Genomic DNA, 13,342 nt, shown 5'->3' with positions numbered 1-13,342 from the left:
ATATCGCCTTACACCACAAGCTAGACCCCAACCTGCCCACATCCCCCATCAGCTGCCTCCAACGAAATTCTTTACAGAATCTTCTAATTCTAATCTCTAATCCAATGAATGGTGTTCTTTTATCGTTTGCTGCCCCGGATGTGACAACCCTTCAACATTGGAAAATGACGACGACGAACGACGATGATGGCGATGTCCCAAATGGTGTTGTTTTTGCCCCTCCCCACCAGGTCGAAAGGCAAATAAAAAGCTCGATCCGCTAATGGTCGGGGACTATGGCGTCGAGGAGTGGCGGGAAAATGGTAAGTTGGTTCTTTGAAAGCGAATTATTCTGACGATATCGGTTATCAATCGATTGGTAGACTGAAACAATGAATTACTTTTAAATTCTTAGGGAAAGTTACTTGGTATAAGCATAGAGTGTCCTGCCCGGGATTTCCCGGTCGGGAATTTGCGGGAATTTTATCGGGAATTCCCGAATCCCGGGAAACGCTTAGAAATTCCCGGGAATTCCCGAATCCAATAAAATGTGCAAAATAACTATAAATTTACACGATCTAAATTGGAAAAAGGAGCAAGAAAATGATAGTTTTACCATGGCTTAGTCTTAAACATTAATTTTCTTAAATCTGGTATATATATACATTGAATTTGATAAAAAAAATCGTTTTTTCTGATCGAAAACTTAGTTAGTTCTAATAATGAAACACTACGGAAAGAATCTACTAAATGTTCTATTTTGCAGCACACATAATTTAGAACTTCTGTTTCGGAAACTGTTAACAGTAGCAAAATCATCAGGAAAAAATCAAATATTGTGGAAGAAATGGAGAGTTATCTGAAAATTTACGATATTTGATTAATAACCTGAAGTCTAGCTTGCTAATTTCTTTCGATAGTGAAACATCTTTCTCAATTATTTCAATTTTTTGTACCAAAATCAGACCAGGTTGTCAGGTAAAGTACTTTGTTTTTGGGTCTTGGGTTTGGTTATTGAATTTTTGAGGCTTTAAAAAAGTTTGAAATGTTTGGAGTTAAAAATACAGTGTTTTTTTATTTAAAAAATATCATATCTATAACGTTTCGTAGGCAGTAGATGGTTAAGATCTTCATGTATAAATCTTCATTTTCAATTTTTCCCGGGATTCCGGGAAAAGGGTAGTCAGATTTCCCGATTCCCGGGAACGCTAAAATGGCCGGGAAATGGACACTCTATATAAGCAAAACAAAATATAATTGCAACAATTGTTTCAGGAAAAATTAAGACACATGCACGTACAAAACCATACGTCAGTAAATCTTCTCAAGGTTTGTCCAAAAATCCTGTCTGTTTCCCAATCTAATTGTTGGGAGCTAGAATTTTTTCGATTTCTTACATAAGGCGTCATGCAAAATGTTGGCTCATTTGTTAAGTCAATTCGATCAACGAGGATCAAGTTTGGCTCTTCTACATCTGGCAATAAGGCCGGAACAAATATCATATCCTTCTTTTGTCACCCTCCCCCCCCCCCCGCAAAATTAAAAAAAAAGCCGAAGGGGGAAGTTAATAAAATTTCAAGATTTTTATGAAAAATTCAAAAAATTATCAAATATCTGGAAGATTACAAGAGCAAAACCAAACTAAGGAAGAAGGGAGTTTTATAAATTTTTTTATTCTTGATTTTTTCAAATTTTTCGATAAAAAGTACTTGATTTAAAGGTTTTGTGCAATGATATAGTATGAAATTTTGTTGCATACAATCATTCGTGCAATTTATTCCAAATTATTAGTTTTATGCATTATTTTTTTTATTAAATTCCCCTTCTCGCGATGTGCCAACTCAAAGTGAGGAAATTAAAATTGGTTGGAGCCTAATTATGAAATTCTACTATTTTTAATAAAGCTTAAATTCGTAATATTGAGTTGTTCTATTCATCTGGTTGGCTTAAAATAGACTTGTTAATAAAAAAAACACTCCAAAACCTTTTGCATTGAAAAAAAATATACCTCTTAGTTCAGAATTCAACTCGCAACATGTTTAAGTCGAAAGTATTTTTGTTGAACAAATAGTTATTTAAATATTAGCAAAAGAAATCTTGAAGTCCGACGCGCCACTTTTTCCACTTTTCTGTTTTTTCTTATAAAACCGAATTATTCTGCTCTTCTTTTCAATCAAATGTTATAAAAAATTTCAGAAAAGTATCGATTCATTACAACCAACAAATCGCTGGTTTTATTATTTCAAATGTGGATTTAAATTTATTTTAGAGCGATTCAGTTTAGTAACGTCACAACGCGTCATTTTTATTAAACACGGTTTTGCAAAGCGTTGTGACGTGACGAAATTTAATGGTCAGCTACATGAAATAAATCAAAGTATAATCTTAAAATTAATGCTTAATCAACTAAAAATGCTTAGAAACTTAACAAATAATGTGATTTGATGATGAAATCGATCCATTCATTCCCCAAAAATTGAGGACATTGAATCTAAGAGGCCCATATAAGTGTACACTGAGGTTTTTTTTTACGCGTTTTTTTACACGGTATTTTTTAGGCAGCTTTTTTTACGCGGATTTTCGAATTAACGCGGTTTTTGAGAGAAAATATTCTAAGACTTTTTCAAAGGAGAACACTTAGAATCTTTTTGTAGTTGAGAAAATCTTAGCTCTGTGACTAAGAACGTGATACATGAGATCTGAGACCTGAGACCTTAGACCTGAGACTTGAGGCCTGAGACCTGAGACATGAGACCTGAGGCTTGAGACCTGAAATATGAGCCTCGAGATTTGAAACACGAGACCTGAGACATGAGACATGAGACGTGAGACATGAGACATGAGACATGAGACATGAGACATTAGACCTGATACCTGAGACATGAGACCTGAGACATGAGACATGAGACATGACACATGAGACATGAGACATGAGACATGAGACATGAGACATGAGACATGAGACATGAGACATGAGACATGAGACATGAGACATGAGACATGAGACATGAGACCTGAGACATGAAACATGAGACCTGAGACCTGAGACATGAGACATGAGACATGAGACATGAGACCTGAGACATGAGACATGAGACCTGAGACATAAGACATGAGACATGAGACATGAGACATGAGACATGAGACATGAGACATGAGACATGAGACATGAGACATGAGACATGAGACATGAGACATGAGACATGAGACATGAGACATGAGACATGAGACATGAGACATGAGACATGAGACATGAGACATGAGACATGAGACATGAGACATGAGACATGAGACATGAGACATGAGACATGAGACATGAGACATGAGACATGAGACATGCGACATGAGACCTGAGACATGAGACATGAGACCTGAGACATGAGACATGAGACCTGAGACATGAGACATGAGACATGAGACTTGAGACATGAGACCTGAGACATGAGACATGAGACATGAGACATGAGACATGAGACATGAGACATGAGACATGAGACATGAGGCCTGAGACATGAGACATGAGACGTGAGACAAGAGACCTGAGACATGAGACGCTCTGAATTCCACACTGTCAAAAAAGCCTCACAATATTCTAATATTCTATTAATCTAATTGATTTTGTTTTCTATCTTAAAAATAAACTATCATTGTACGCAAAGTTTTAAATAATCATGGTTTTACGCGATTTTTAGTAACGTGCTTTTTTGCGCGGATTTTTTAATTAAAATGGAATTTTTACGTGGATTTTCAAATTACGGGTTTTTTACGCTGATTCTCGAAATAACGAGGTTTTTTTACGCGGATTTTCGAATTAACGCGGTTTTTTACGCGGTTTTTATAACGCGGATTTTCGAATTAACGCGGTTTTTTTTTACGCAGATTTATTTTTAACGCGGATTTTTTTTACGCGGTACGAAACCTCCGCGTAAAAAAAACCTCAGTGTATATGGTTTCCAACACAGCGCACATCAGTTTAATCGAAATCTATGTGTGTGATCATGTGATATTATTTAGAAAAAAAAACTAAAACCAACTAGGAAAAATGTTTTCGTGAAACGTTGGAATGTGTTTCTTAAATTTTTTAATATTAAATTTCAAAGGAAAGGAATAATATGTAAATGATAAATTCAAAGGTCTTCGATCTATTTCAAGTCAGTTAAAGAACTCTAGAGTGCCAAAATCAGCCGACTTAAGAAAATCTTACAAGTTGCAAGCTAAAATAGATCCTAGGCCTAGCATCTATACTTAATTTGAGGCATCGGACTACAGAAACAGATGGTGCAATGAGCCTAAAATTTGTGTAGAATTTTTGTTTGGAGGAAACATGAAAATCGGGGTTTGCACCAATTTCTAAAGTCCCTATCGACTAATTTGTTTTCACTATAGCCATTCACAAAGCTTTCACTATGACAAATAGTTTATCCAAAGGTCCCATTTCGATAAGGGTGATGGTGAAAAACGATTTGAGTTTCAAAATTAGCTTCTAAAGGGTCAATTAAAAATTTTCCTGAATGATCGTTAATCGACACTTTTATACCCGTTTTTGAAGCTTTATTACTGTTTCATGATAACTCTTAGCGAAATGCGTTCTTCAGATGAAATATTTTCAAAATTGAAGCTTTGAAACTCTCAAATGAGAAAAAAATCGATTTGAAAAACCCAAGATTATAGATTTAAACTTGTTTTTTTTGTTCATCCCAAAAAAACCGACGTAATTCTATACAAACTTCAGATTTGTTGCGCGACCTCTTTTTCGTAGAATTATCTGTCCCTAACTTTGCGTGGGCCCCTGTGCTAGTAGGGGAACTAGGTATAAGATGCGCAGTCGGGACAAGATGCGCCAGCATCAGTATTTCACTAAACAAACGTTGTTCAACATTTCTGAAAATGCCAGTTTGTTCTATTTACACTTTTATGCGTTTATAAACATTTGTGGACCTTCTAAGTTTTCTATATTGCGTAAATTTGACGAAAAACAAAAACAAATTTTTTTAGGAGCTTTTCTTGCAATTTTTCCACTTTTCTCGTAAGGAATTAAGGAATCTAACAACAAAACATTTACCTGGCATCTGTTCCAATGATGAACATTGGTCTTGACAATCATCACACAACGAAAAATTTATTTATTCAATTATTTTTCTGTTATTTTAAACGATTTTTAACAAACATGTCTAGGCAGGGCAAAACGCGCCATGCCCGTTTATCTTTAACCATGTTTCATGTTTGTTTAAATTTATATGCAGTTTTCATCACAACAATTTTTAGGATATTTATATGTTGAATTGGAAAACATAACATGAATATACACGAATATATTCAAAATTCCTAAATTTAATATAGATTTAATAAACTATTCACAAGAACGTCAGTATATCTGGCAGCACTGCGCGTAGCAATACATTTTACCATCTGTGAAGTAGAAAAGAAGTGTTTTTACCTGGCAAACACTTTTGGAGGCCCTTGAATTAAAAAAACACTTGTTAAACGTTAAACGGCGCGTTTGGGTACACACATATGCGCACTTTGCCCCAAACGAAATGGAAGTCATACTTTAGAAAGCCTTTCGAAATTTAACGATTAAGACGTAAATAATTGGTAAAGTTGTTCCTGTTTGTATATTTCTGGTGAAGAATAGTCCTCTTTTTAAAACTATTGTCGAATTTACTGGATTGCGTTCTTCATTTATGAGTAATGAAAGATTCTTCTTAACGTGGGCGTCTTACCCCCAGTTCCCCTACCTTCATCTTTTATTTAAAGTTTATTAAAAAGTGTCGTCGTGGGATTTCATGTGAATACGAGGTTCGATTTGGATTTACGAGTAACATTGTTTGAAATGGAAATTCCACACCCATTTTTTTAGAACTATTTTATAAGAAACTAGCTGATCCCGTACGAACTTCGTTTCGCTTTAAATCATTTGTACTTCAAAATGAGTTTAGAAAATGAATTCGAAATATTCTTTCGACAATTTTGGGGAAAAAATTAAACAGTGTTCAAAGTCGCTACTATTACTATTACTTGAAATTCAAATCAAACGGTAGATTGGCTTTTTAATAAAATTTAAGTAAGAGTGTTTTCTTCTCGATCTATTGCAAAATCTAGACATTATGGCAGAAACATGTACTATTTGTTTATGTGCACGACTCTTTTGCTTGACCTTAACACTTAAATTGGTATCAATTAACTGCCCCCAACAAAATTATTGCACAAAACACTGAACTTTCAATGAAACCCTCTTTTTCTGTCCCATGGCCTGAAATTTGATAATTGAAACCAATTTTTAGTTCCTCAAAACTCCCTTGTGCCATTTTTCTTTTCAAATTATATGTAAAATAACGTCAGGAACTTGCAAACAGTGAACAGTGAATATAGACGCCCCTTTCGCCGACCCTTGACACGGAACATGCTACCTGAAGTCAATTGCTCATTGTTTATAACCCTCATCTGAACATTTTCATCTCAATCCGATGCATGATCACGACAATATCGCGAAAACAGTGAGCAACTAACATGGACGGCCTTTTTTTGACCACGATTCAAAACTTGACACCTGAAATCAATTATCTTTTCTGTTAAACTACCATATGTCAATTTTCATTACAATTCTATGCTCAATCAAGAGAATATCGTTAAAACAGTGAACAGATAATAACCCCTTTTGCCGACCCCTGAGGCAAAAATTTGAAACCTGAAAGCAAAAGAGCGTCCCTCAAAACTCCTATGCGGAAATTTTCATCTCAATCCGATGTAGAATAACGTCAAAATCGCAAAAACATTAAAGTTGGGTATGGACGACTCCTTCAGCCGACTTCTGATCCGCAATTCGAAACTTGAAATCGATTGCTAGTCCCTCAAAACACTTCATCACAATACGATCTATAATTACGCCAATATCGCAAAAACATTAATTAGTGGATATGGACGACCCCTTTGGCCAACCCCTGACCCTTAATTTGATAACGGTAATCGATTGTTTGTCTCTTAAAACACTCATGTGCAAGTTTTCATAACAATCCGATGTAAAATAACGTCAATAACGCGAAAACAATATTTGTCTTGTATGGACGACCCCCTTCGGAAGGGGTCATCCAAAAATTTATAACATTTTTCATCATTTCTGGTCCTAATGAGCATCCATGCCAAATTTCAGACCTCTAGCTCTTAAGACGGCTGAGTCTATAGAGGACAAACAAACATACAGATAATTGCTTTTAATATATACATATAGATTTTTTTTCTAATAAATGTGTTTGGAAGAAAAACTTAATCTCTAAAATTAACCGTGTTTAAAGATTTTTTAATCTCATTGCAGTTATTCCATAAATACTTATTTTGTTTGAGCATAATGCCAGCCAGTAATAATGACAGCAATTAATAATTCATTCATACACAGGAAAACTTTATCTAAATGCACGATTTTTATTAAAATAACTGATAACTACCTGCTTTATGATTCACAAGTATTCTTTTGAGAATCGATGAGGATTTAATGTTTATGTTTGTTTGTTTGTTTTTTTCGGATGAGTAGGCGGGTGCTGAACGGACAACACGCGTTTTTTTTTCGGTCGTGGAAATTTTGGAAAATAACTTTTAGGAAAATTTACGAGTTTTCGAAATTCTAACTTTCAGAGAAAGTTGAAGTGATTGAGTGTTTGTACCAAATCTTCCAATGCGTAGATTTCAAGCTGTTTAGTGAACATTTTGTCAGTAAGAACATTCAGATCAGGTTAGAGGCGTTGACTTTGATGCAGCGCACGCGTTTTTTTCGAAATCCATAGTGTTATAAGTGATATAACTGTGCGTTTAAGAGTGTTTTTACAACCACAAGACGAGACTTGGAAGAAAAATGAAAATTTGTAAGATTTCTGTATTCATTTGAGTGCATGTTTTTGTATTTTGGAAGGCATCTGAGAAACAAATTTTGAAATGGATGTGGAAGCGAACATTATTTGTTATTTTGCTACGATTGAGCGAACGTCGTGAAGTTGCATACCGAGGCTTACTGCGATCACTTCAATTAGTTCAATGTTTAAGACTTTGAAAAAGTGAAAAAACATGTGTCCTGAATGAGTTTATGCCCAAAAATGCTCTGAATTTTGAGGGTTAGGCGAAAATATCAACTGTTTCTGGATACATGGAAAAGTTTCAATGTTTTCCATGGCTTTTCAGTGTATGTGTGGGTGAAACGAGGAAGGGGGTAGATTTGTGGTGGGAAGTGAAGAAAGGCAAGTTGAATCGATGTGTGATGTCCCTGGGTCGGCGAAACACATTTGGCACATATCCGAATATATGTGATAACTACGAGCGAATGCAGCAAACTCGGTGAGCCAATTCCAATTTTTCGCCTTTCTGATTTTCGTTCTTTCGTACTAGTGATAGATTTTTACGTGTTTTTCTTAATCTTTAGTTAATTAAATACTTCCAATAAATGAATCCAGATGAATAAAATAGATTTTCAACAGGTTTATTATAACAAGTAAGTTTCAATTGAAAAATTTACTTTAAAGTTAACCCACTGAATGTTATCCACAGCATTCCCTCCAATATTATATAGATAGTTGGAACCGCATTTGACGCTGTAAAATGCGCAATATGTTTTTATCGTTGAATTATTTTGAAACAAGTTTTCCTGGGGGAAGGGGATTTGGGAACACTAATTATGTTTTTTTGTTCTTCTAATATTTCTTTTCAAGAGCGAGCAAAGGCGCTATATCCAAGGTCAAAGACCAGAAATGATAGTGCGTCGAAATCCGAAACTCTAAGCTTCTATTACTAACCACGTTAATACAATACAGATCAAAAAGAAAATTAAGGAAATTTGGAAGGAAATATTGGAGTTTTGGATTTCTGTGCAGAAAAACATCATTTCCATCCACAGAAGGACGAGTGCATACGGGCCATCATCAAGGAGCACAGAAAATTTAGCATATGTGCTTCCAACGTTAAAATCTTAGTTTTAAGTAGCCATGGAAACGTATGGTACTGTTGTCCACGTTTCTTCCTCCCTGTGTTCCAGTTGTCTCTGCGTCCAATACTGCACAGTGGGCCCGGCCTAGTTAAGATGAGTAGTAAATGTACTTTTACTACTCACCGGGATGCTGACAAGATCTGGCTGTGTATGTATCATAAGCATAAGCATAAGCATTATGTTTGTTTGTTTGTTTATTCTCAAATCAAGTGTTCAACAAGCGTGGTTTTATGTTTTATTCATTAGAGACGTTTCAAAATAATCGCGTTTATGGGAACATTAAAGTTTCTTAATTTTATTAAAAATTTGATAATTGAATTCATTTATTGATGCGCATTGTAATGTTAAAAACTTTTATTGAAGAAATACTATAATAGTGTTGAAGTTAGAAGTCATGAACGTTTCCGAAAATAGTAAATCAATTCTCGTGACGTCACAACGCTTAAGAATAGATACCTTTATCATCGATTCTAGAGCGTGAATTTGCTTGATCGTGATTATGCCTTATCGAATACCATGCCAAAAAATAACTTTTTAACAATCATTTTGCAATATATTTTTTTATGTATCTAGATTTTTGACTAAAATATGTTTCAAAGAAAGGATAATTGTTAAAATTAATTTATTTTCGTTCAACAGTTTTTAAATTTCAACGACAACATGCTCAATTATAAGAAACGATAACTGAATATCTTTTGATGAAAAATGAAGCTCAAGAAATAACCTTTCTAATGCTGCAATTTTTTTTTGAATCATGAAAAATAAAAATCGGTTCTCCAGTTGAAGGGCGCTTAGAATGGTTCATATATGAATGTATGAAGGTATGAAATCGCCTGTTACCCCAAAGCCATCCTGATATTCAATCCTTAAAACTAGAGTGTACTTTCTTACATAATCTCACTAAATTTTAAGATAAAAACGTAAAAATTGACTTCTGTCTGTCTGTCTGTCTGTCGGGTTGTCTGAATGTTCCCTATAGACTTGGAAATTACTGAATCAATTTGCGTAAAACATGGTAGGTGGAGGTATTGTATTGTGAGACCCCTCCTTGTCACAGGAAGGGGAAAGGCTCCAATACAAAGGACAAATGTTATCATATGTCGAGAACCAATCGAGCAAATGGTACCAAATAAGGCATGGAAGAGTATTACAGTACGAGAAATATTGCTAACGTGTAGCAACTAAAATTTTAGAATTTTTTTCGAGGCCTCAATACTCAAACATAAACGAGCTCAGAGAAAAATCAAAATCTGTTTGTGTTAGCTTCTCTTCTCCTCTTTTTTCCAGTATTTTTTGTTTTATTTTTGTTTGCCCAGTCATAATGCCGTCGAAACAAGAAACGTTTCGCGTGTGCGTTGTACAGTTTTACGAACTGCAAAAAAAATACACTGTTTACCATATCCTAGAATCCCCAACAACTTCTCGCAAGCAAGGTAGTTGCAGACCAGTGAAAATTATGGACGCAAAAGGACTTCGTTCACTTTTACATTGGCAAGACATTGAAAAATATTGGAATTAAGTGCCGAATGAAGACAAGAGCCCCAGAAAACACTGAGAATCAGAATTTGACTCCTAAATCCCAATGCCGCTGATTGATAAAAAAAATATTCCGGAAAATGTTTTGTTTTGGACAGCGAAAATTACTACCCCGGATAAGGTGGGTGATTATGAACAAAATTCCATAATTTTCAATACATTGAGCTAAAACCTAAAACATATCTTTCATCATTTGAAACTAGAACGTAAAAACGGTCAAAATCACGTGAAATTTGTTTTCCGTTATTCATTTGGACAACAATAATTTTTGATAACTGTCTTAAGACCATCCCACTTAGAGAAGAGGATCTTCCATATAAATTCAACTTAACAGAAATGACACAACCATTACATAGGGCTAGTTTTATGTTATCGACCATGATAGTTTTTTTGTGAATATTTTCGGCTATTTTTCGTTGTAGGTATTCAATAAAAAAAAAACTAAGCTTATGAAATGCACGACGTTTTGACCATTTCTTGTGGTCTTTTTAAATGAAACTTTGACTAAATTATTCGTAAATTTAGGTGAGAATCGTTTAAATATATTATGTTGGGTAAAGACTAACTTATCTCTCCGCTGTTAACGTCAGAAGATGATTTATTTGGCAGAGAAAAAAGTGGCTAGAAACGAGCAGCATCCTTCTAAAAATGTGTAAACGCCAGAGATTATCATGTAATATTTAAGAAACTATTAACTTATGAAAGATTTGACATGGCAATATGATTTATTGCCAAGAATAATATTCTTCATTTTCAAAGCAGGGGATCTCATACAGAATCAACATAAATTACGATGCATCGTAAACCATGTTCATAGTATGCTAATCAATTGTTTTGTTCAAGCATGATTTAAAACTTTTCTGAATAACTGAACCACTTTCGAAACATACAAATCAATCATTGGTTCTCTATTGTCAAATTTCTTAAACAGCACGAGCAAAGAATAAGCTTACATATTTATTTATTATCGAAAACAATCTGGCAAAATTTAATATCGTTTTTTAAGAAAATTTACTTCTTTTAATTTTGGGAACACATTTAGTTGTCCTTATGACTTCACCCACAAATCCCTGACAAGAAGTCATCATTCAAACATAATCAAACATATGAAAACGGCTGTTTAAGTTTGTGTAAACGGTACGGATGAGCCATTCAACTGCCGACAGGAAATCGTTTCCGAATCAGTCATTTTATCAGCTTAATCAAATCAACCGACCGGAAGCGTGAATCAAAATCGAGCTGCATATCAAATTGACCGGCAGCAGCCTTCAATCGTGAACAATCGAGACCTGCCGCGGCACCTCCAGAAATATTTAGCTAGTGATGGATGAGGAATTAATTGCGGTAAACATCGGTAATTAATGAAGCTAGAAATTTTGGTGACTGCCCGGATTACACTTTGCAAACATTGTAGCCACTGCTGGGGCGCCAAGGTGTCAAGACATGTTTCTGGGAACTAGTGGGTTTCAATTAAGTTTTAAATCCCTGACATTTGAAAATGAATTATGCGCTCAGGGCTAAACGTTCCTGGAAATCCCGGAGCGTCATGAGCTAATGAAAATCAACATCATACTGAGAAATCATTGGCCCACTGTTTAGGAAGGACCTGATACTGTGCAAGGACGTGAAACCAGTAGTGAGATGGTACGAGACCAAAGATATAGTTTTTAATCCTGCGAATTAAAATTCGCTGAAATTGTCAAAAACATCTAACGAAAGGAAAATGATGAGCGGTTTTGAAAGGGGAGCTTTAAGAAAAATTGAGAGTCCAGGAATTGAAAGACTTTTGTTTACAAAGTGTAAGAAGAATGGCACAACGATGCCCGGCTTGTTCAACAGAGCCTTTTTCATGGAACTAGACAACAAAACCACATGACAAATTTCCAAAATATATAAAAAAAATTGTTTCACTCTCAGTTTACTCGCCCATGCATCGAAAGTTATACTCGTTATTGAGTGTATCAAATTTAGCTGAAAAAAAATTACAATACAAAAATACACAATAAACACAATAAACAGCAGAAAAAAAATGCATTCTTAAAAAAGTGTCAGATCATGTCAATTATCCATGAAAAAAAATTTGTATGGAATATGATAATGATTGTCAAGGAATATTCATCTTAATTTACTTTTCTTTACTATATTTTCAATTGAAGAGTTGATTTGAAAATTCCACTAGGGCATAAAGTCTTAGTCACTGCGAAATGCAGTTCAAGTGCAGTGCAGTAGTATCTTGAATTTGAAAGAAAAAGAATCACGATGGTGTAAAAGATAATTGAATTTATTTACTTTCTTGTTTATCGACTGTAATAACCTTCACTGTCTTAAAGTATGCAGCAGCCGGTCTCGATAGCTTCATTGAATACATCTCTTATGATGGTTGAGAAAATACTGTGTTATTTTTTCAAGATTACTGCAGAAATTCCATCTTGTACTGAACTTTTTTTTATATCTCGCGTGAGCTTCCATTACGTAATGTAAACAAACAGTTTTATTACAAAATAATGCAAATACTGACATACAATAGTCGCAATTTCTTTCCATTTAGAAAATTTGTAGTCTGAACAACATATTCTGCATGTGAAATGCACATTTTAAAGTTGTTTTGATAACTTTTCCAGCAGTTTTCTGTGAATTCTTAAGATGTTTCGTATGACGTTATGGAAGCTCACGCGAGATATCAAGGTCTAATTTTCAAAATAACCTCGTTTTGAATGGCAAATGTTATGATGAATTACATGGTGGTTGGTGTAAATGTTTGAATTCAATTGATATTAAGGTTAATTGTGGAGGCTAGCAGGGTCCTTTTGTGCTGAAGAAGTGATCTAAAGCTCAATTCGAATCAAAACTTCTTTAAAA

General features: G+C 34.7%; 1 protein-coding gene across 1 annotated transcript in view; it reads left to right on the top strand.

The window, feature by feature from the left end:
- The window catches only part of LOC129741790 (opioid-binding protein/cell adhesion molecule homolog), a 404,129-nt gene that overhangs the window by 339,157 nt on the left and 51,630 nt on the right, over window positions 1-13,342 (top strand). Inside the window, exon 8 of the mRNA XM_055733577.1 lies at window positions 213-302. Within this exon, the coding sequence (XP_055589552.1) occupies window positions 213-302 (90 nt within the window). The remainder of the gene's footprint in view (window positions 1-212; window positions 303-13,342) is intronic.

The sequence above is a fragment of the Uranotaenia lowii genome, chromosome 2, assembly GCF_029784155.1.
Source record: "Uranotaenia lowii strain MFRU-FL chromosome 2, ASM2978415v1, whole genome shotgun sequence".
Lineage (NCBI taxonomy): Eukaryota > Metazoa > Arthropoda > Insecta > Diptera > Culicidae > Uranotaenia > Uranotaenia lowii.
The sequence above is the reverse complement of the archived record's forward strand: the minus strand, read 5'-3'. Positions and strand labels throughout refer to the sequence as shown.